Source organism: Lactuca saligna, chromosome 7, assembly GCF_052625555.1.
Source record: "Lactuca saligna cultivar CGN05327 chromosome 7, ASM5262555v1, whole genome shotgun sequence".
NCBI classification, from domain to species: domain Eukaryota; kingdom Viridiplantae; phylum Streptophyta; class Magnoliopsida; order Asterales; family Asteraceae; genus Lactuca; species Lactuca saligna.
The window spans coordinates 46,555,890-46,581,981 of NC_136423.1; the positions used below are offsets into that span (position 1 = coordinate 46,555,890).

The 26,092-nt window shown below is 31.2% G+C and overlaps 1 protein-coding gene across 2 annotated transcripts; it reads right to left on the reverse strand.

Moving 5' to 3' along the window:
* Positions 1–657: 657 nt before the first annotated feature.
* LOC145004723 (phospholipase SGR2-like) lies at positions 658–8,950 on the reverse strand. 2 transcript variants are annotated; one of them, XM_078963703.1, is made up of 24 exons: positions 8,771–8,950; positions 6,050–6,150; positions 5,712–5,959; positions 5,449–5,549; positions 5,176–5,364; positions 4,918–5,073; positions 4,725–4,796; positions 4,477–4,629; positions 4,157–4,207; positions 3,902–4,072; positions 3,675–3,824; positions 3,545–3,610; positions 3,018–3,476; positions 2,879–2,930; positions 2,667–2,788; positions 2,465–2,537; positions 2,265–2,367; positions 2,080–2,173; positions 1,928–1,990; positions 1,739–1,787; positions 1,563–1,663; positions 1,427–1,473; positions 1,064–1,330; positions 658–955 (listed from the first exon to the last, which is right to left on the reverse strand). In XM_078963703.1, the coding sequence occupies exons 3-23, from the start codon at positions 5,908–5,910 to the stop codon at positions 1,102–1,104; spliced, it is 2,700 nt and encodes an 899-aa protein (XP_078819829.1). In that variant the 5' UTR covers positions 5,911–5,959; positions 6,050–6,150; positions 8,771–8,950; the 3' UTR covers positions 658–955; positions 1,064–1,101. The 2 variants fall into 2 exon arrangements, 1 of the variants encoding a protein (XP_078819829.1); XR_013662430.1 differs by lacking the exon at positions 8,771–8,950 and having other exon boundaries at positions 1,052–1,330; positions 5,712–6,310.
* Positions 8,951–26,092: the final 17,142 nt, after the last annotated feature.

Genomic DNA, 26,092 nt, shown 5'->3' on the forward strand with positions numbered 1-26,092 from the left:
ACTTTAACACCTAATATCCCAAGATGTAAATCATTTAATTAATTATTTGAATTATTTCCCAGTAGTGTGCACCTCAGGTCTAATCAGTGAGGTTTTCTAACGACTTTAATGAAAGAGAGGGAATGACAATGCCGTAAAACCGAATTCAAAACACATATCAGTTGAATTTAGATTTATTATAGTTTTCAAAACTGATTTATGAATATTGCAAGTATTATCATTTTTAGTCCAATGGCAAAGCTGGTCAGAATTTGCAATGCCATATAGGCTCCATGTAACCAGAGCAATGGCGAAATGGAGAGTAGGGGTCACAGGGTGAAGGAAAAAAAAAAGTTAAATGGTGTCGTTTTGTAATTTAGAGACAGATAGAGGGGCAAAAAAAAACTTTTTTCTGATTTATTTATAGGCTTTATCTATAATTTACTCATTTAAGACAAAAAAGGAAAAAACCTAATAAGCTACTAATATAGGTAGTAGTGGTGATTTTTTTTATATAATAAAGTTAATTGCTATAATAAGTTAGGAAAAAAATTGAATGATATTTTTTAACAAAACGAAAAAGATTGCTACTCTCTTTATGTCATTCTTCAAGTTTTAATTATACGAATGTTTTTTCTAAACAATTTAAGCTAAAAGGGTCAAATTTTACATTATTCATTTTCTCAACTAACTTTTTTGGAAACCATTTAACTAACACAACAAAATACAACCATTTATCCAAGTACATTCAATCCTTATAGGTCTCCAGTCTCTCAACCCCATCACCCCTACCTATCGTACAACTTTTCAAGCACAAAATACAACATTTCATTCTTCCATTTCCAAATGGGTTTTTTTTTTCTTATCTAACTTTTTTTTTTTTCTGTATCGTTTTATTCACCATCTGTCAGAATTCTACATACACTCTTGTATTTCTGTGTTTCTTATCTTCAGCAAAATTTGAAAGTTCCTTCACCTATAAGCAAAAAAGAGCACATAACGAAATGGTGAAAATGATACAAATTTGGCAAATATTTGCTTAATATAAAAAAAAAAAAAAGGCCTAAATTACTTGTGGTTTTACATTATGTACAGATCAAGAGGGAAAGTCAGCAGCATGATTCAGTTTTCTGTGAACTTTTTGGCTTTATCCGAGAACTGCCTAATCAACTTGTCATCAGCGAAAGTTAAAGGAAGCTGCTCATCATCAGACACCTCTTCCCAATTTTCAGCACTTTCCTGATTTGTAATTGTAGTGTTGTTTGTGTTTTTTTTATTTGCTTCTTTTGGTATATTGCGATACAAGTGGTTCAATATGAACAGTGCAGTATCCGGGTCCCTCCAGTATTTTCTGCAACAAATACCAATTTATTTCCTTTGAAGAATCTCATACCAATTTATATTATTATTATTATTGGTAATTTGGTATGACAGATGGATGACTTACGTATGAGCCCCTACAGCTGATATGTATTGATGCTCAAATGTTTTATTCTGCATTCTCATATTTTTAAATAAAATATATAATAAACAAATAAATGGAAGTACATTGCCATTTAACCCAAAAAGAAAATAATACATACTTGAAGAACATGATCAATTCTCCCATCTTCACTCCCTGTTATCCTCTCCATCATTATCGCACCATATGGTCTCCCTCTTTCTTCAGCTTCCTCTGATGTTTCTGTTAACACCCCCAAAAAAATACATAAAATTAATTAATGACATAATGTAAAAATCAAAAATAGTTAAAAATTACCTTCTTGCCCATCACTGTCCCTTGATTGACATGCTGTCAGTACTTTAACCTACAAACATTAATCCACTTTAGAGAAAACAAACAAAAACTGGGACAGGGCTCTTGATCTCTTTTATATGCGTAAAAGGACTAAAATGCCCTTGTGATCCTAATCATAGAAAATAGCCCAAGAGAGAGATTGTAACTAACCCTTAAGTGGCTAATGTTGTCAGCCACAGCCTGAGAGCGTAATGCAACTTGTTCTACAAATTCCTGCGGTGTAATTTATCAGGATTTTTACAAATAACGCTAAAATGCACTTGCACATGTGGTACAGGTGTCAGTCTAACATGCACCTATACCTGGTAGCCAACATGCAGCCTTTTTCCACCTCTGTGATAAGGAATAATGACTGGATGCCTATCAATATGCTCTTTACATACAAGTGGTTCTATTCTGAACAGAAACATAAGTTTATTTCATGTTAACAGAATAATTCTAAAAATAGAAATATATAAGGAAAGGGGTTTGAGATATTTATGAATACCTGTATGCCACTGGATCATAAGGATGAAAAATGTTGAACATCTGGCGACAAGATGGCATTTCTTCATTTATGGTTTCATCTTCCCAGTAATCTTTTCCTCTACCTGAAAAAAAAAAACAAATGAAAATTTTATATTGTTATATTCTAATTTACTTAACATTAATTTATATAAATCATTAAGGAAATGAGACAAAAATTACCAACTCCAATACGTATATTTCGCAAGGCAAGAAATACACCAAGAGGTGACCCCACTGCAAAGAATGTATCAACCTGACATTGTACTTTCCATTATTTTCTTATCTTTATTTATTTATTTCTTATGCTATAATGAACAAATATATGAAACTAAATTCATATTTCTTGCATTTAACACAAAAGCAAAATACATCATAATGTTACCTTGAACAGCAACTTGGTGTACTTTATATAAGGTCTATAACTTTTCATTGTTTCATTTTTCAAAGATTGAGAACTCTTGGAGCCACTTTCATTTGTCATACTTAAAGCTTCCTGCTTATTTTCTGTTTAAAAATACAACTCATATCAAATCAATACAACATGATACTGCTAAAAAGTAAAAACCAATACAATTGAAACCTATGAAACCATACCTTTGACACTCTGTGATTCTAATTCTTTAATTCTGGCATTCAACATATCAATCTGCAAGAGTAAAAACACAAATAATTAGGATAAAAGTAAAAACAAAGAATCATTTAAGGGATGGTTTTAAACTTCAGGAATCAGGACCTCTTCCTTCAATGATCTGATTACTACATCTTCATCATTTTTGTTAACTTCCTCATCAATTTGATTTGTTATGGTTTCACTATTGCTGCCTGTGGATTCATTCAAATCATCATTCTTCTCAGACTCTTGAGCATGTGTTTCAGGGAGTATAGCTTCTGTGTCAGCACTTGGAGGAATTACCAAAACACCCTCGTCATTTCTGGATTCATCCAAATCATGTGTTTCAGGGAGCATAGCTTCTGTGTCAACACTTGCAGGAGGAATTACCAAAACACCCTCGTTGTTTGTAGTTAAATCCTCGTTCCCTGAACTCAAAGATGAATTTCCCTCGGGAGAAATTTCATGGGTATTATGGTCATTATACAGCCATTCCATTGGAAACGGAGATGAAAGTTTCTCTTGGTGACAAAGTATGTCATAAGAGAGAACACTTCCTAATGAATGACCATATAAAGAAACCTACACAAAAATAAAATAAAACATAAGAATAAAATATTTAATTATTTATCACATGCCATGTACCTTACCTTTCCATCATAACCAGGATTCCTCTTAAGAAACTTCACATACAACCTGTTCAATTGGTTGGAAACCTGCACCATTTTACAAAAATTAATACTACAAAAACAATTTTTTTTTAATTCTACAAGAATATACCGAGTCAATGATATCTTGGCAATAAATTGGGCTCATGTAATACAACACATCATGAACAGTTGCACTCAATGTCACCCTTAATCCACGTACACCAGGTAATGTACATCTTTCTACAGCAGATTCACCACTCAGCTTTAAATCCTTCCTCCACTGTTGGGTCATAAAAAATTAACCGATTTTCCAGATACAAAAAAAGAAGTTTATTATATTATTATTATTATTATTACCTGACATGGAATAAAAAGAACTCTTTGGGATTCACGCTGATAATTTGTTAGGTGTAAATCAGCAAGACTTTCTGTAACTTGGCGATAAGTGCCAACATCATCAACCAAATTTGCTTTCTGTAAACTTTGACCAATGCCATGAACCATGAATACCAAATGACGAACTGGGACCTGTATCAATTTAAATAAAAAAATATATATATATATATAAATAATATATATTCATGTATAAGATATATCATGTATCAGATATACCTGTGAGCAATAATCATCCCTTTCTTCCTCTTTCTTCTGGCGTAACTCATCCTATCAACACAAGTTATCAACTATGATATAAAAGTTTCAGTTTAAATAGCAATGTAATTTCCTTGATTTGTTTATTATAGCATCTTATTTTCGTTTATTAAACCATAAATGGAACTCATAACAGCATAAACAAATGAATAAACATCAGAATGCACATGTAAGTAAAACAAGTCACATAGAAAATAACGAATAATGGACATATTATTTCAAAATATGATTCAAATGATCGATTATTCATTGATGTAAAAAAACTTGCTGAAAAATAATACCTGGGTTGGCTTTGCTGATTGTGATCGAGCATACCCACGTCTTAACTTAAGTCCAGTTACTCCAAAACTAACCATGCTACCAAATCCGGATAAGCCAATATATAGCCAAGCCTCCCATGTATCATCTTCTCCAGTAAAAAGAGCATGCAGCCCCTGTAAAAATTAAGTAAAAAGCTCAGTGATTATATAAAAAAGATATCAATAGTTATAAGTCCTATGTAACAATTTAGCATAAAGCAATGTCATACTGGGGTAGACCCTTGCATATCAACCCGGGCTGCAAATAATCCAGATGGTTGAAATGTTCTTCGGTGCCAAACCTAAAAAAAAGGCGTGGTGTTTTGTTTCACTTTAAATAATGTCAACTTGAAGTGATAAAAAGAAAAGAGTTAAATCAAGTGCACTTAGAAATAATGAAATTAGAGATCTTTTAACAAATACCTTGCCACGATAAGCAAACTCCAACTGTTCAGCAACATCTTCACGAAGTGGAAGCCAATCAAGACTCCCTTTACGAGCAAACCAATGGCCTCTTAGAACACGCCGATTGTCTCCATTCCAATAAACAGGAAAGCTATGTCTTCTTAATAAGTCTACCTACAGTAATAACATACAACAAGGAAGTAAAGAAACCATGTAAATGTGTAATCTTTGTACTAAAGGGCTGATATGATATACTAACAATGTCAAGAAATACACCTCATACAAGCCTCCTTTCACAGGGACACCAACTCTCTCTTCTTCATCTGTGTATAGTTTGCTTGATTGACCGGAGGGTAGATCGTATGATTGTGGATCTGATTCGGGAATGGATGAAAGTGACCCTTTTGGACCTACACTACATTCACCATACTCTTTCCACCAATTTGAGAGCAACTCCTCTTCTCTCTGTATATGTGGTATCAGCATCAGTAAATGTCATCAAAGCAATAGTTAAACCTCAAGAACAACAATGGAAGCAAATGGTATAACCTGCAAGAATGATGCCTCTATTGCAAGAGAATCTCTCATACCAAATCGAAAATAATCACCTTTCCCTACTACTTCCGTAATTGGGACAGCAGCAGCTAGCTCTGTATATGAGCAATGGCAGCAACATTGAATCAGTATTTGAATAAACAAATATGAACAGGAATTTAGTGAGATCAATGGCGAATTCACTATCCACGTCTCAGGCTTTAGACCAATTTACTCCCTAAAAGAGATACTAAAATTCGCATAACATTAGAACTCACCAGTTTCCGCCATTGGCACCTTTGAAAAGTACCATCTAACATCACCCCCATCCGACGGGCTTCCAGTCTGTGCAAGATACTTCTGCCGCCCCTCACACTGCTGTATCTCATCAGCTAACCTCCTTATATTCGACGACGTATTCCGTAACATCTCAGCAAAAGTTTTCGCGTCTTCATACTTCCCACTGCTTTCCGCCATCGGAGCTGGCTTAACGCAGATGTAGACTTCGTTTCGGCAATTTGTCAAACTGGTGATGTGCAATACCACCAAACATTACTGTTCTAACAAATTCTCGCACCAATGCCAAATGAATTAAGATTCTAGTATACGCAATTACTTTATCTGTTGCTCGATCAGAAACTGTGAACTTGAAATTGATACAGCTGCTAATCACCCGAGTAAGGTTTTGAAACAAATCACTAATCACTAACACGGATCCTGCGTTCCAAGATTTGTATCAAAGATTATGTTAATTTCTACTTGAAACCCTAAATTGATGATCTCAAGAGTTGTTTATCTGGTAAAATTGCATAGATTAATGAAAATGGAAGGCAAGAACTGTAGAATATTTTATGAGGAAAGTCTAGCATATTCGCAAACCGTCAAGGAAAATTTAAAATATTCAGAGAGAGTTTATAGAGGTCAATAGGTAAATGCATTTATCTGATTTTTTTTTTTTGTATTTTTTATATTTATATAGTATGATAAACTTACTTTTATATTTTTTGTATCTTATATTTTTTGTTTCTATAGTAATGGGTGTTCTATTAAATAAATCTATTCATTCGTATTTATATAGTATTTGTATAGCTATGATACAAATTAGTAAAATATATATTGATTAATTTTTTAAGCATAATGAAAATACAGATATATCGTTATTTTGTGGTTTTAATTTTACATTATCATAAAGACTTTAGCTTTTTTTACAAAAGGTTTTATATTATAATTATCTTTCTGTCAATTGATATAATTACTTGGCATTAACAATGTTTGTTTATAAATATGATATTTTATATAATATATTTAATATTTTTATAAAAATGTATTCTGTATTGCTGAAATATAAATATTTTTTATTGAATTGTAACCTTTTAATTTAATTTTATTATGTATATTGGTGTAATAATATAACGATACTTTATGGAATATTGTACAAAACTAAGCACATCAATTAATAAGTTAGTGTTTTGAATACGATGAAAGAGACAAGCATTATATCGGAATAAATAAAATAATATTTTTTTTTGACAAAAAAAATATATAATTGAGCATTTCTCATTCCATGGAAAAAAATGTATATTTATAAATTATTTTTACTTAAAAGAATTTCAATAACATTAATTTTTAAAATATTTTATAACTTCAATTTATATTTTATTTATTTTTTGAACTACATAATATTATTATTATTATTATTATTATTATTATTCTTCTAAGATCTGAGGGTATTCAATATTTTATTTTTGCAAACAATTATATTGAAGGATAAATAATAACTTCCTAATATATATTTTACATAATGTTAAGTATGCTAATATGCAACTCATTTAGATGATATATCTTTATTTGATATATGTTTATGGTCATATGCTATATATTGTTTAAGACCAAGTTTTGCATCCAATGAAATATAGTTTTATATGTTTTTATAAAGCTATGTTATATGAGAAAAATATGTTACATAGTAAGAATAACGGTTGTTACGGTTTAAAAAAAGGAAAATCTCCAGAAAAGTTCCAAAATTTTAGTCTAATTTATGAAAAAGTCCCAAAATAAATTTTATTTACAGAAAAGCACAGAATACTGGTTAAAACTTCGAAAAAACCCTTTCGGCCGGTTTCGCAGATTTTGCCGGTATTCTGTCATTTTTCGTTAGTTTGCTCAAAATTTTGGGACTTTTCCAAAAATTACATAATAACCAAAATATTGGGACTTTTTTGAAAATTACCATGAAATTAATGGATATTATTATTAACAAATCTTTTATAAATTACATAATAACCAAAATATTGGTGGCCTAAGTACTCCTCTATTGTTTCTTGACCACTCAAACTCTATACGTTCTTCCTATGCATTGTTGTGGGTATGATGGTGAGATGAAGTTAGTTAGCATTCCTCTAATGTTGATGTTCTTCTTATGTTGTTTAACCTAACTACCAACCAACATTCATACCTTACATGTTAACAATCATCGGCTAACACACATCTATAAAATGTAAAAAGTGAACCCTGAATGATAATTTATATGGAAACAAGTGAAGGGTGATTATCTATTTAAATTGTCATTCAAAGTTTACTTTTCACTCTTGATAGATGTGTGTAATTTTATGGTTGTTACCGGGTAATGTTTGGGGGTTAGGTGGTAGTTAGGTTAAAGAACATAATGAAAGATCTAAATGTTCGTGTAATGATATTTTCTAATAACACATGATCATATAGCATCATGCTTAATAGCAAGTAGAAACTTATTGATTGTGTATTAATAAATATTATCAACTCTTGTATTGGTCACGCCTAATAGAGTACTTCTCACTATGACACCCACAACGATACATATGAAGAACATAGAGACTTTGAAGTGGTCAACAAACAATTGAGAAGTACATAGTCGACCATTCTATTTCTAGAAATTAACAACAAATGTATTTCCCTTGTTTATAATAAAAAAATATATTTTTTATGTTTATAAATGATTTGTTAATAATAATATCCATTAATTCCATAGTAATTTTCAAAAAAGTCCCAATATTTTGGTTATCGAGTAATTTTCAGAAAAATCCTAATATTTTGAGCAAACTAATGAAAAAGGACAGAATACCGGCTAAATCTACGAAACCGGCCAAAAAGGGTTTTTTCGAAGTTTTAGCCGGTATTCTGTGCTTTTCTGTAAACAAAAATTAGTTTGGGACTTTTTCATAAATTGGACTAAAATTTTAGGACTTTTCTGGAGATTTCCCTTAAAAAAACATATTACATTGATTTATTGAATCATAAAAGTATCTTGCAATTTTTTGAGGATAACTCTGAACTATAAATCCAACAATATGAATTATACCTCTATAGCAGGCGTTGAGTATTGCTTAAGATCATAAACCCTCTACTCTTGACTTGAATTCTTGCACTTTAAGAATCACACACTTTCTCCCTTGTGAGTTTGCAACAAGATCGAATTCCTATTTCTCGAGCATTCTTTCTTTGTGGTCACTTTTATATATTAGCAGAGAAGGAAATAAAAAGAAGAACAAAGAGACGTTTTTTATAGCTTAGCCTTCAAGTAACTTATGCATATAAGAATGACCCCATTGCCAATTTAAAATCGTTGTGTCTTTTACTTGATATTCATGATAATAACGAGGGGAAGCGTTACTTTTTTTTTTTCTTTTTTTTCTTTCTCTTCTTTAATCGTATCCCCCACACAACATTTATATAAGTCTTCATAGCCAACAAGTGTATGTATATGGTGCCATCTAGTGAACTTTTTCGATCCTTCACTACAAACATTGTACCAACTACCAACAATTCACGATTATCAATTTTCATATTCCATTTCTAACGTTCAATCGTAACGTAAGTATTCTTGATAGCAATATTCGAGTTTTAAGTCAAACTTATCAATATATACTTACTTTTAGCCCATTTTATATGTATTTAGATAGTTAGTTCGTTTATTGTTATTAGCCCAATATCATTGTAATTGTTTATATATATATATATATATATATATATAGTGAGAGAGAGAGAGAGAGAGAGAGAGAAAGAGAAGTAAGTTCAATTGAGAAAATAAAAAAAGTTGAGAATGAGGGAATCCCACTCGTTTAATCTAAGCATAAAAAGATACGGTGACAAACTTGTAAATATGATAATAACATTCAATCTCAAATACGTAACATCGATTTCTTTGTTGAATACTCCGAATTGGAATTTTCTCAGATTCGCAAACGAACTCAGTTGAAATCAGAATTTCTTCGTTGTTCATGAATTTGGAATCGGAGTTCTGGACTCGCAGACACAGTCGACATTGAAGGACTCGAAATCAATACTCACAGGTTCCCAATCAGATTTTCGGAAATCAAAATCAAAATGTGAAATCAATCAGACATAGGATGTCGCATCTGAAGTCGGAAGCTTTTGAAATTGGAACATATATTCTAATTAGAACAGTTCGCGTCTTGATTATCGGTATTACCAAGAAATCTGGAATCATGATTTCAAGGTTTCAAAATTGAAATCTGAATTTTTGATGGAATGAAATCAAAATCGGAATTGCACACTTCAAAGTCGAAATCGGAAATATATGATCAGGCCCGTCCCAGAAGGTGGGTGATAGGGGCGACCGTCCAGGACCCATTTTTTAAGGGGGGCCAAAATTTTTATAGGCTTTGTTATATATATATATATATATATATATATATATATATATATATATATATATATATATATATATATATATATATATATATATATATATATATATATATATATAGTATAAAACATTCTTAATGTATAAGCCCAACAAAACTCCATTCAAACTCCATATTAGCGGCCCAAATGTAGAACCTAGCCCAACAAAACTTAGAAGCGAGAGACCTAGGCGCAGATTAGAGAATAAACATGATATGGAAAACTGAAACGTCGTAGACTCGCGTCGCGAGATGCAAGCGTGCGTCTGATTTGAATGTTGCGATGATTCTTCTTCTTCTTCAAGCGGGAGACCTAATCACGACTCACGACTCTATTAATCCGCTATTACCGAATTCGTCCATTCCTACTGCATTGTGCATACTACACCAAGTCACGGCTTCGACTCAATTCTGATTCTGATTTTTTGCTTCAATTTTTGAAAGGCTTCTGAAATCACGACTCTATAACTCTATTGCAAGGCTAATACACGATTGTGAGTCTGATTTCATTATCAATTCACTCTAATTTCCTAGATTTTGAGTCTGATTTCATTAGGTGATACCAAATTTCTTTTAATCTTTTTTTGTTTGGTAGTTGCTCACTGATTGCAAGTGTAAAAAAAATTATGTTTGTTTGTTTGCAGCCCAATCTTTGTAACTTTGTGATTCAAAAATCCGATTTTAAGCATTTCTACTACTTCCAAGCAATCTACAAGTCTAAATGTCTAATTTCATTATGGTGAGTTCGATTTTTTTCCTTAGTTTTGACTATACTTGTTGTTTTTTTTTCTTATTCAAGTTGCTGAAAATATTTTACTTTTGTTTGTCTGCAGTCCAAATTTTGTTAACAACTGATTTCTAGTTATACTGGCAATCAAATTTTATTGAGGTAAAGTTTTTGCTTTTTGTTTGCTTTCAAATTACAAATAGCAATCTGTTTTTTTGTTAATCTTTCATCAAAGTTTCTAATTTTTTTTCTTGTTTGTAGATTAACAAAAAAATCATCAAAGTTTTGATACGGTCCTGGTAGATTCAAGCCTTCAACAGAAAAGCACAATTTGGATTTAACCATAAAACATCATCAAAGTTTTTGATTTTCAGGTGTATTATTTCCTTACTAGTCACTATAATGTTTCCTAAAAAACACTTATCAGGAGCCGAAAAAAGAAAAAAACGAAAAATAGTTGAAGAATCTAAATTGAAACAAAAAGGGTCTTTAGATAAGTTCATTAAACTAAAACCAATTGGTTCTTCTAGTGTTTCAAATGAACGTGATGATACTAATGTGTCAAATGATTGCGATGATACTAATGTGTCAAATGAACGTGATGATACTAATGTGTCAAATGAACACGATTATACAATTTGTTTAATGATTGTGATGATGCTAATTTTAATAATCTTTTAGATATTTATGACCCTAGAAATTGGAATGTTCTTGATAATAAAACAAGAGATATTCTAATTGAAAATGACCAATAAGGGAAATGAGTCTTGTGTTTCCTAAAGATAAATTATGTAGACATTCCTCTTATGTTTTTTATACCCAAAAATTAAATAATGGAGAGACACGAGATCGGAAATGGCTAGTTTACTCAAAGTTTTTGGATAAAGTTTTTTGTTTTCGTTGTAAACTTTTTAAATCTAATAATCAAAAAGGTTTTTTTTAGCAAATGAATGATATAATGATTGGAAACATCTTAGTGTTCGACTTAAAGAACATGAAAGTAGTAATGAACATTTGAGTTGTATGGGTTCTTGGAATGAAGCAACACAAAGATTGAATAAAAACCTTACTATTGATAAAGATTTACAACAAGAAATTTTATAGGAAAAAGAGTGTTGGAGGCAAGTTTTAAGAAGAATAATTGTTGATGTGAAATATTTATCTAAATATAATTTTTTTTCATGAAAAAGAGCGTCCGAGCAGTTCCCCGTGGGGGGGAACCAATTCTTTTCATGAAAAAGAAGGATGGATCGCACAGAATGTACATCGATTATAGGGATCTAAACAAACTAACGGTGAAGAATCGTTATCCGTTGCCGAGGATCAACGATTTGTTTGATCAGCTTCAGGGTGCGTCTTGGTTTTCCAAGATTGATCTTCGGTCTGGGTATCATCAAATGAGGATTCGGGATGAGGATATACCAAAGATGGATTTCAGAACTCGGTATAGGTACTATGAGTTTATGGTGATGTCGTTCGGGCTCACCAACACCCCAACAGCATTCATGGACCTCATGAATAGAGTGTGTAGGCCGATACTGGATCAGTCAGTGATTGTTTTTATTGATTGTATCCTGGTATACTCTAAGACCAGGGAGCAGCACGATCAACATTTGAGGGAGGTACTAGAGACTCTGAGGGCGGAGAAACTTTATGCGAAGTTCTCCAAGTGTGATTTTTGGTACTATGAATTGACCAAGGCCGACCCATTCTTTTATATGTAGTACACTAGTTGATGTAGTGATATGTGGTATGTTAGTTGGTTATATGCTAAGTGGTATGCTAGTTATATATTTGATACGTGCAGGAAAGACCATGAGGGAGCCCATGACGCTTGGATGTAAGACCATGTGGGGGAGCCCATGGCTTTTCAAAGTAAAGACCATGGGGGGAGCCCATGACACTTGGATGTAAGACCATGTAAGGGATCCCATGTCTTTTCAGCTAAAGACCATGGGGGAGCCAATGACACTTAGATGTAAGACCATGTAGGGGAGCCCATGACATCCTGGGTAAGAACCTGGGAGGAGCCCACAACATCCTTATATGTTTGTATGAATGACATATGTGGTTTATTAAGCTTTTATAACTAATATGGATTATGTGATTTTGTGGATTGTGTGAGGTATGTTCTGGGGAACTCCTAAACATTAACTTACAATTTGTTGATTTATTTTAGGTACTTCTAAGCTTAAGGGCAATGACAAGGCTTGATTAGATGACATGCACTCTCTCAGATGCTTTTATGGGATACTATGATATTTGAAATAAAAATGTAGATATTATGAAATTGAAAACAATTGTTCTTGATATTTTGTGGTTTATTGGAAATATTTTGATTATTTAAAAATGAAAAAAATCCTCTTGAAAGTTTGGGTCGTTACAATATTAAATAGATATACTTGTAGAGGTTGTCCAAATCTCATTATCCAAATAAAGACAACCGGCAGAAAACAAAATTCACAAAAATTAAGGATTGAAGATACCTAAACACACTAGTGACTACATATCACAAACCAATGAAATAATCTTTAAACTTTTTAGAACTGACTTAACGAGATAATAATGGAACAAAATCGTGAAGAACTTAAATAACATATATTAAATGTTAGGAAGAGTATATCTGAAACTACTAGTTGAAGATCACGTTACCTAAACTAGATACCGACTTGAGGTCAACTCTTTAACAAGTTATACATTAGAAACAAACTTTGGGTCTAAAGAACCAACTCTAGATCTAGGGTTTTAGAACAAGAATAAAAAAAAACTTCTAGATCGACAATAATCAAATGTAATTTTAATTCAAAACTGTAAACAAAAGGAGATCGTAGTCTCCTCCAATAAACAACAATTACAAACCAGAAAAATCATATATAAGTTGACACGGATCAAGCCGTGAAATTGATCCAACTCAGAAAGAACAAGAAGACAATCGAGTTTTTTAGATTAATTTTTTACATTTGTAAATTAACAAAAAAACATATCCATAATCACTATAGTGGCCATGATACAAAATTTTAAATCTACATTTTTATTCAAAATATAAACACAAATCTTACAAAGATCATAAAAAATTAAGCAAAGAAAGTACAAAAGAACGATTAAATTTAACACATGTCTAGTGACAAAGAAAGAAAAGATTACAACCTATACTCGTAACTCGATGATTTCAACAAAGAATCTATGAATGTTTGTGATGAGCAAACTCTAAGTATACACACGAATCACTATATAGAAAAACGAAAGATTATTAGAGGATGCGAGCGAAATGAGAGTCAAGATTATGGTGCTCCCCCTGCTCCAACAACTTGTGTCACCAGCTCAAAAAGCGGGTTAAATGACTCGCATGTTTAATAAGAATATAACGAGACTTAGTCCCTCAACTCATATATCCTACAGCTTCACAATTTTTGTCCTTCTACTCTTGGCATCTATCAACACTACACCATTAGGTCCAAGCCCACGAACACAATCAATCCAATTGCATCCCACATTCCTGCCTAGCCCACAAACAACTCAACAAGTATGTAACACATGGAAGAAGTTGCAACGTCCTACAACAAAATGTCCAAATTAAACCTAAACAAAAAATTTGATTATTTCAAAAGTAAGATTGGATGACACCTTTCCATCAACACATGTTATCACCGCTACAAGTTTTTTTTTTTTTTTGTATGGTGATTTAACATTTTGATTCCGAAATACAAATTTACGGAGTATCCACAGATAAAAAAACAATTTATATTGACTTTGGTCTATTATTACTCAGATAAATCAATTTCTAGAAATAAATTATTAATAAAATAATTATTGGCTTATAAAAAATGTTCTATACTTTAAGAACATGTTCCTTGAAGTGGAAGATGCGCACAAGTGTTTAAAAAGATTGAAACAACACCTACTAATGCAATTTTTAGGGTTGTAAAGTGTTTTATAATGTGATTCTTCACTTTTGGTTGACACACATAAATATGAAAAAAAAAATCGTGTTAATTAATTAATTTAAACACTTTATATGTCTTACAAATTTCTATTACAATAGGCCAACCAAGATGATTCTGGTTCCATCCTTCACTCTCTTATTCCTTTATGAATGATAAGTCAAACTTCTATACAAAGAATTTTGCAAGAACCCTAAAAGAAAGTAATATTATTTCATTTAAAAAGAAAATTAGAACTTGATACTAAAACCCCATTTGCATCTTCTCTTTGCTTTTTTTATATGGAATTTTTGCATCAATTGATTGAATCAATCATTCAGTTTTGTATTAAATAATTACACTGTACTATATTGTATATTTTATGAAGATTTAAGTATAAATAATAGCAAGGTACGCATTTTAAACAATTTAATTTTTACGTGAAATAAAAACATACTTTCATGTTTGTTTGTTTTTAACGAACTTTTGTCAAACTCACAAAACAACATATTAATTATCATCAATACACAATTGTATTTTTTTATCATAATTGATAAATTATATCACAATTCGATTGTTTAAACAATTATATAGATTTCGGATTAGAGTATGCAATATTGATATTCGATACACTTTTTTAATATAAATGCTTCTTTTAACAAAATTAAGGATACGTAATTGTATGTCCTTATCCTACAGAGGCCCGTCCATGTATCTAAACAAGTTTTTAAGATAAATTAGGTTTGAAATGGATCCAAAATTTTTAATTTTGTATAAAATATGTACATTTGTCTAGAAAATGGAAAATAAGCCTTTCTATATACTTGCTATAGAAAATAGAAATATATCCGAGAGAATTATATCATGCCGTCGTTTTGGGTAAATTTCACAAAACACATCAAGTGTTTTTTTTTTTTTTTTTTCTTTTTTTTTTTTTTTTTTTTTTTGTTGTTGTTGTTGTGATGTATTTTTTTTTTCTAATTCAAATATCATTTTTTTCAATTTTTTTCCAGATAGTCCATTTTTCTGATCCTTTTCAGATCACTCAGTTGTCAGTTGATTTGACATTTTTTCTTATAATGTGAAACTGAAAAGATCTTATGATATGCCACTATTTGGTGACATCACATTCTTAATTTTAAAATTGAAAAAAACTAAAATGTAGTAACTTTTGTGAAAAACTATAATGAATAGTCAAGATCGAAAAAAATGAACTAAGTGTCTTTGGTGACATTTACTCGTAAAAAAAAGTACAATCGATGTTACGGGTTAAAATGAGATTGATATGTGCATATTTAGTGTATATTAAGTATAGTTTTGTATTCATATATTAGCTAAATTATCGCATATTATGGACAAAAGGTACTTAAAAGTGTTAAATTATGTTTTTCAGTCCAAAGATGAAGCTCGGAAGCAAAAGGAAGCAGGAGAAGCGGTTAGGAGCTCGAGAATGGAATGAAGAAGAAAAACACTAAAAAAGGCTTCTACTCGTCGAGTCAGATAGCCTACTCGACGAGTCCGGTCGAGGAATCAGAAGGATAATGACTCGGAATTCCAGATAGTTATCGCAATACGTGTTATGTGAGAGGGACTCGACGAGTCGGATCGCTTATTTAAAGATAACTCCACAGATCGAGAAGGGAGAATTCTGGGAAGATTCAGAAGTGCTTTGCTGCGATAAAGAAGCCAGAAGAACCCTAGAAGTCGACAAAGAAAGCTAGAATTCAATTCCGGAAGAAATTAAGGCACAATTTCATCATTCTACTTATTCTTTTGTTTTGTCAATATGATTAAGCAACTTGAATTTGTTTGTTTGCTGTTATTTACTTTAATTATGAACTAAAATCTTTAGACTTCTGTTTGGGGATACAAAGTTGACAATATGGTTTGATTGATTGGTAGGATTAATTCCAAGTTAGTGAATTTTTGTTATTTTAGTTTGCTAAAGAACCTTGTGTATGAATAATAATTAATTTTCTGTTAATAGGAAGATAATTGATTAGCATGAACATCTATTGATTATTGACCTCATATGATATGTGACCACTATACTATATGTCTAGGATTAATGAATATGAAACTAGAATTAATAAGGAAATTGAGTAAATTCATGTGCAAGCTTGTAAGATGACCTTCAAACAAGAGGTTAATTAAGAATAATAAATTAATTAGCTATTGCAAGTCTAACTTAACCCGATTAATTAATCTAGTAAATATAATTAAATTAAGCAATTGGCCACTGTTTGAGTTAGTTTATTTGCTAAGGATTAGGGTAGTGAACATGAACCTAATCACTTGAATCGGTAACCAACGAAAAAATTAATCCATTGCACTATTACCTTGAAATCAACCATAGAGTTAACCGAGTTGAACTAAACAGAAGTTCCTTTCCAATTATTGAATCTAGTTAAATTGTTATTTTCTAGTCTTAAATTAGTTATAGTTAGTAAGTTTCTAGTCTTGTAAAACTAGAGAAAAACCCTTATTTCTTAATCAATTTAGATAGAATTAGTTTTTAATTTAATTTTCCGTTCCCTGTGTTCGATACCTTGCTTATTTAGCTATACCATAATTGATAGGTTCACTGCCTTTTGTGTGTTATTTGATAATTAAAGTAGGTTTAAAACTAAGTGAGTTTTACACACATCAAGTTTTTGGTGCCGTTGCCGGGGAACGATTCTAAATAGTTAATTTTATTTGCTAATTGTTATTATTATTTTTATTTGTTGATTAATTTTTTTATTTAGTTTATTTTTATTTTTATTTATTATGTATTTTCCAAATCTCGATGCTTTTGATGCTTTTCTTGAGGAAGTAGTACAGGAAATTGAGCAAGAAGATGAGGAGTGTGGATGGGATGAAGATTTGAAGAAATTTGGAAGATGGTTAGATAACTTCTTGACTAACAAACAAGAGAAATCTGAGTTACAAGAGCTAGTGTTAAAAGATGAATTTAATCCAGAAAGAGATTTGGAGGAGCTGGAAAGATTGTTGGCAGAGGGGTCAGACGAAGAACAAGAACAAGCTAAATTGCAGGAACCAACCCGTGGGTTGACCATTACCACGACATGGTCCCCTGTTCTTCCAATTTGTGTTTTGAAGCATGGGGTGACAATTCCAACTTTGGAGAAAGTTCAAAATCACGATCCATTTATGATTAGTATCCAACCGGTTCCAACCCTTGTCAATATTCTTGGGTTTCATGAATTCGAGCTTGTTTGACCAATTTTAGAAGAAACGAGCCAAATTTTACAAATTGGTCAAAAGAAAATATTTAATGCAATGGATGGAATGACATTGATTATATTGGAAATTTATTAAGTTGAGAGTCTAGCTAAAGACTCGCACAAAAAGAAGCACTTGCGGGAGGTAACCCGTCATTAGAGTTTTCTTTTCTTTTTCTTTCTAAACTTCTAGTGTTTAAGGATAATTTAGGATTTTTTTAATGTTTTTTTTATTACTTGGTTTTTGTTTTTGATCTTTTAAGTTTGAAGCTTAGGATTGCATGTGAGGGTCTAGAGTCAAGGCTGACGAAGGGAGAAATCGAATCTAGGCGAGAGAGGAAATGAAGTTTTGAGTCGAGCTATGAGTCCAATTGATAGAAGGGTTATATAGTGTTTATTACCTAAAGAAAAATAAGGGAAATTATTTGTTTATATAACCCCCATACATCAGAAACGGACTTGGGCAGAATAAATTTTTTGTCACACAGCGGTCTACTCGCCGAGTGCATCTTATGGACTCGCATAGTCCATGTTAAAATTCACGATTCTTCTTCCATTTACACTTCAACTCGGCGAGTCTACATACTTACTCGACGGGTCGCTCATTCTTCTTACTTTTGAGCTGAAGATTTGATGACATTTGATATGGGCATTGATTCTATTCTTTGAAGATCATTTTCCGAGCATTTCCAAGAGTTTTTCCCTTATGTTTGGAGCTTTTATAAAGACTGTACCACACAAGACGAGATACCCAAGGCATGGATGAGATGTTACCATGTCTAAAGTTAATTGAAGTTGGAGCTTAAATGAGAGTGATCAACCTATCCACTGCTATCCCAGGGGAGTTTGTTCCAATTCCCTCTTTATTTTCTTTTTATGTTTTTATGCATCATATGCAATGAGGGCATTGCATCACATAAGTGTGGGGTAGGGGGTTGGTTACATAATAGTCAATTGGTTACATAATAGTCAATTTTTAAAAAAAAATTGCATACCAAAAGTATTATTTAGGACTTAATTAGAAAATTTTGGTAAAAAATTAGGATTCCATGTTAGGATTGTGTTGATAATTGCATGAAGACCTAAATGTTTAGTTGAGCCTATATACGTTCTAGTGCATTTGTGGCTTCCTTATTCCAGTGAAATCATGGGACAAAAACACGACCTTCTTCAGCCTGAGGGATGCAATATGTTTAGCAGCCTAAACCTGAAATGTATCCAGGAAAATTTTTATCGTTAGCCAATAAAGGTTGAGATTGAGCGCCCTTGCTTAAGCATGTAGGGATTTGAGTGACAAAAGTGAGGTATACATGTAAAAAAAAAAAAGAGAGAGAATTACAAGAAAAATTGTAAGAGTTTTGGAGCAAATGAAGTGAAGATCTAAATATCAAAATTCCAAGAAATTAAAAAGTTGAAGATACCAAAAGTCAATACAAGTTGGTGAATTCAAAGATATCAAAGATCAAATTATCAAGAAAGTGAAGAATTCAAAGAGCTCCATAGTGGTATCGAAAAGTTGTAATTCTAGAATATGTATGCTTGGGTTGCTCAATTAAAAATACCTTGAGGGTAAAGAGGTTTTCTGAGGATGGATTCGGAGGGTTGCATAAAATGAGCATAGTTCGGGGTGAGTGGGCGAATGTTTATGAGGATTGTGAGTATTTGGAGTATGGGAGGTTCTTTAGGAAAAATTTTAGACACAAATGCATGCGTTGCGGTCTTGGCATAATGGCTGGGTTAGATTGGAGTTGTCATACATAATTCTAATGTGTTAAAATTCAGTTTTGCTTGGGGGCAAGCAAAAGACAAGTGTGGGGTATTTTGATATGTGCATATTTAGTGTGTATTAAGTATAGTTTTTTATTCATATATTAGCTAAATTATCGCATATTATGGACAAAAGGTACTTAAAAGTGTTAAATTATGTTTTTTAGTCTAAAGATGAAGCTCGGAAGCAAAAGGAAGCATGAGAAGCGGTTAGGAGGTCGAGAATGGAATGAAGAAGAAAAACACTAAAAAAGGCTTCTATTCGTCGAGTCAGATAGCTTACTCGACGAGTCCGGTCGAGGAATCAGAAGGATAATGACTCGGAATTCCAAATAGTTATCGCAATACGTGTTATGTGAGAGGGACTCGACGAGTCACCACTTGACTCGACAAGTCGGATCGCTTATTTAAAGATAACTCCATAGATCGAGAAGGGAGAATTCTGGGAAGATTCAGAAGTGCTTTGCTGCGATAAAGAAGCCAGAAGAACCCTAGAAGTCGACAAAGAAAGCTAGAATTCAATTCCGGAAGAAATTAAGGCACAATTTCATCATTCTACTTATTCTTTTGTTTTGTCAATATGATTAAGCAACTTGAACTTGCATGTTTGTTTGCTGTTATTTACTTTAATTATGAACTAAAATCTTTAGACTTGTGTTTGGGGATACAAAGTTGACAATATGGTTTGATTGATTGGTAGGATTAATTCCAAGTTAGTGAATTTTTGTTATTTTAGCTTGTTAAAGAACCTTGTGTATGAATAATAATTAATTTTCTATTAATAGAAAGATAATTGATTAGCATGAACATCTATTGATTATTGACCTCATATGATATGTGACCACTATACTATATGTCTAGGATTAATGAAAATGAAACTAGAATTAATAAGGAAATTGAGTAAATTCATGTGCAAGATTGTAAGATGACCATCAAACAAGAGGTTAATTAAGAATAATAAATTAATTAGCTATTGCAAGTCTAACTTAACCCGATTAATTAATCTAGTAAATATAATTAAATTAAGCAATTGGCCATTGTTTGAGTTAGTTTATTTGCTAAGGATTAGGGTAGTGAACATGAACCTAATCACTTGAATCGGTAACCAACGAAAAAATTAATCCATTGCACTATTACCTTGAAATCAACCATAGAGTTAACCGAGTTGAACTAAACAGAAGTTCCTTTCCAATTATTGAATCTAGTTAAATTGTTATTTTCTAGTCTTAAATTAGTTATAGTTAGTAAGTTTCTAGTCTTGTAAAACTAGAGAAAAACCCTTATTTCTTAATCAATTTAGATAGAATTAGTTTTTAATTTAATTTGCCGTTCCCTGTGTTCGATACCTTGCTTATTTAGCTATACCATAATTGATAGGTTCACTGCCTTTTGTGTGTTATTTGATAATTAAAGTAGGTTTAAAACTAAGTGAGTTTTACACACATCAGAGATACATTATCTTATTGATATGTAGTAACCGATCTCATAACTTGTTACTTTGAAGATGAGATTATTGAATGGACCATGCCACAATCAAGTGTTATCCCTAACCCCTTCTCCATATCAACCCGAGTTATAGGGATGAATATAATAATCGAAAAACCGAACCAAAATCAAATTAACCGATATAACCGAACCATAATAACCGAACCATTTTAAAAACCGTTGGTTTGGTTTCTAATTTTTGTTAACCGATAACTAACGGTTCGGTGATGGGTTTATAGGTTAACCGAACCATTATTAACCTAATCGCTAACTTTATATTTTAATATATAAAAATTATAGATTATATATTAAATAATATAGTCAAGAGTAAATTACTGAAGTCGTCCTTATGGTTTGATTAAAATTACATGTTTGGTCCCTAACTTTTCTTTTGCACTCGAATCGACCCTATGGTTTGATTTTGTTGCGTTTTTTGTCCCTTACATACATAAAGTTAGGGGCCAAACATGCAATTTTGACCAAACCACAGGGATAAAAATTGCAACAAATTCAAACCACAGGGACGATCTGAGTGCAAAATAAAAGTTAGGGACCAAATATGCAATTTTAACCAAATCATAAGGACGATTTCAGTAATTTACTCTATACGCAAACTTATTTAAGACCCATTAAAATTTAAAAATATATAAAACTTATTCATTAATCCTCGCTTACAAGAAGACAAATGAGCAATCGAACCACCAAAGGCTGATCACGCATACACAAAATCTTTCAATCATGCAGTGAGTTAAATTATTAATTAATGTTGTAATTACTAATCAGCTAACATGACAATTTGTAAACATTATTCATAATTAGTTTAATCTTGACACTCATAATCCTAATAGAGGATTCTCACACCATTAATCTTAATAGAAGATTATTTTTACTTTATAGTCATGTTCGAAAGATTTTTTGATTTTATAATCAAGATTTCTAGGTAAGTTAAGTTTTTGGTTCTTCTTAACTTTGTGATATATTACGAATGTATTTTTTTTTTTGATTTTTTTTGGCTTTATTTATTTACTATTTTTTACTTAATCACATTGAATATATATGAGTGACTGTATTTTTTTTTTATCCAGATAACACATAATATGAATGTTTGCCTATTTTATTTTATAGTTTTTGATTTAATCCCATTAAATGTATATGCATATTTGGTTTTATTTTAATGTTAATATCAATTATCAATATATGAAATTATTAATGTCAATTTTGTTTAATGTTTTATATTTTGAATGTGACTATGTGTTATCTCACTTTGAGTATTCGAAGGAACACATTTTATTCTATTATTATAATCTAGGTTACAAACATTGGTGCGGAGGACATTTTTGTATTCTCTTTTCAATTTTTATGCCAATATACTTTCACCATTTATATTATTTTGAACATTATGGTTAACCAATATTATCCAATAACCAAAATCGTTAAATGACAAAAACCATTAACCATAACCAATAGCTACCAAAATGCATTAACCAATCATAAGAGTTATGGTTCGGTTTTGATCAATAACCGTACAAAACTGCCCCATACACACTCCTACCGAGTCATATCCTCTTCTTGACCAGTCTTCCACTCGAAGCACTGAACTATGAAACCTAAATCCATTTGGGCGAGTTGCATCCCTAAGGACATCTCATGACAAATGCATTTCTCACTTCCTAATGACAACATCTAGAAGTGTTGCCCTCTAACATCCACCATACACTTATCAATTACATGCATCAACACCTTATACAAAGGTTTGTTGCTCATATACAGGGGGTTAATGCATGTAATTGATATGGGTTGTTGCTGATGTACAAAGGGTTGATGCATATAACTGATAATAGGCATATGGATGTGAGAGGACAACAGTTCCAGATGTTGTCGTTGGGGAATGGGAGATGAGTGTGTCGTAGGGATGACAAGTGGCTTTTAGTGTGACTATTCGTTGCTTCAAGTGGAATGCTGATCAAGATGGGATATGACTCGGGTTGATATGTAAGAGGGACTTGGGATAACACTTCATAAAGATAACCCTTTAATGTGTTTTCATGTAGCCAAACTTCATTCAATAATCTCATCTTCAAAGTAACGTGGTATAAGATAATCTACTACATGCCAATATAAAAAATATATCTCATTTTTGACCCTTAACTTTCGTTGTATTTTTACTTTTTTACGGGTAAATGATACAAAAGACATTAAGTTTTTATTTATTTTTTTTCAATTTTGACATTCCATATGTAGGTTTTCATAAAAGTCATTGCATTTTTTTTCTCCAATTTTGACTCCTAAAATGTGATGTCACAATATAGTAACACGTCATCTGCTATGTTAGTGCCTCGTCATCAAGAGTGCAGGTCAGCTGACAACCGAACAAAATTCGAAAACATTGTGCTCGAATTGGAAAAAATAATGGGTTGTCAAAATTGAAAAAAAAAAAAAATAGTGTTTTTTTTTATGACATTTACCCTTTTATAAAAATGATTTAACCCAAAGTTTTCTTTTACATTTGCTTTTGGTTTGGGCATGCCCAATTTACCTAAATTATATATATATATATATATATATATATATATATATATATATATATATATATATATATATATATATATATATATAAAGTTTGGACCTTATCCGTACATGTTTAATTTTCGTGTTGTGGGTCTCAACTCGTTTAATTAAATAAGTTCAAATCTTTGACTCACACCCATTTATTTGTGTGTCCTGTCAAGATATGTCAACCTTTTTAAAAACTTACTAACTAGTTTTTTCAAACTCATCTATATAAATAAAACCTATACCTTCCAATTTCTAACTTTCAAATAAAACCTACTTAGCATTAAGCTAACAACCAACTTTTCCAAAGATCCCCTCATTTAGTTTGATACAGTTTTCGTTGTAATTATTATTTAACACACTTAAATGGTTTTGTTGAATTAAGTGTAACCCAATTATTGAAGACTTTTCCAAATGGCTTGATTAACCCTTTTGCTGTTACAATTTTTTGTATGTACGAAATAACAATAAATTCCACATTAAAATCAAAATGATATCGTTTGAATTTCTAATGTATTTTTATGTTTTAAATTCATGCATAAATCCAATGTAATATTGCCATGACATAGTAAACTGCATAAATGGTGATCCCATGTTATACATGTCGAAGATCATAATATTATAGATAAATCAAAAAACACCAATGGTCATGAGAGTGTACACTCTTGAATCACAGTGCCTCATTTTTAGGATTCCACAGTGGGCATGTGGGTGATAATTACACTGATTCAACTTGATGTTTTTATGTTTTTTGTTGTTCTTTGGCAATGTTGTTCTTTAATTTTAGATTGTTAGATTGTTTGTCGGTCCTGCTACCATAAAAGGTATAATGTTACATAATAATTCATTAGAACAAAAGTATAGTTATTCAAATGACAAAATAAGTAACTATTTTTCTTAGTATATATTGTAACCAGTGTGACCATTCGTAAACCCAATAATCAAATCAAAAGATGTCTAGAATATGAACCCACAATGATGTTTAAAAAAGACACTAAGCATCTTCAAAATTACTTTCCGTTAGAATAAACGTTCACAAAACGCAAGCTTCCCAAATGCCAATAGTTTGACAATTGTCACGATGAAAATTCTAGTCAAGAATGATTTGATCAACTCAACATGGTCCCTAGGATTAAGAATATGTACAACATTGCCAAATGAATTTAACGAATATGACACACCAAAACCAGATTGTGTCATCTCAGCCGTGATTCTATGCCATTTAGTTTGATTCTGGTCTTAAATAGACCTGACATCCCGTAAATGCGTAAATGTACTACCATTATCTTTTTATAAAGCAATTAACAAGAATATTTCAGATAATGCAAAATAAAGACCACCCTTTTGCTCCATTTTATTCCGAAAATTCTATCTCATCAACTTGATTGTAGCATAAATTATAGATCAAAACAATTTTAGTGGTTGGATAAAGAAAGAATAGAATCTTACCTAAATTTTTTCCAAGTTCATGTTTGAATTTTTCTTAAAACTATTCTAAGTATATATATATATATATATATATATATATATATATATATATATATATATATATATATATATATATATATATATATATATATATATATATATATATATATATATATACTATTCATTTTTCATGAAAAAACACGTTTATGATTTATTGTGTTTGGTTCTTTGTCTAATAAATAATAAACTCACAAACATCTGTATGCATTACTGTACACGTCCAGTACGTTCTTCATGAGTCATCAGCTCGACACATTCGTAGGAGTATTCAATATACATTTGGATATAAATTAAACACAAAGTGGAATTGGGCTTTCTTCTTTTAAAAATACAAAATTTATATTTATTCTACTGTTTAAGTGTTGGCAGCCCGTTTACATGATCAGTTATGATAATTAATTGAGTTATAATAACCCTTAAAGTTTTGTTGTATGTCTATAAACTTTTATAAATTATATGTATATCTTTGTAAAATTTATAAACTAATATATATCACAATTAATCTTTTTGAAAAATAAAAACATTATCTTTAAATTAAATTATAACTAAATTACTAAAATATCCATTTGAAATCTTCCTACAATCGGTTTCTTTATTCATGATATGGTTATTCACAACTTGACTCATTGCCATTTCATATTCTGCATAATTGATTAACAAAACCCGGTGATTGTATATTTTTAATCAATTGCTAAACAATATATTTCATCTCCTACAATCGACTTAGGAGACATTATTATTCTCTTGTAAGTAAATTTGTTATGAAATGAATATGTAATTGGTGGTTCTGCAATTGAGATTTGCAACTCCAAA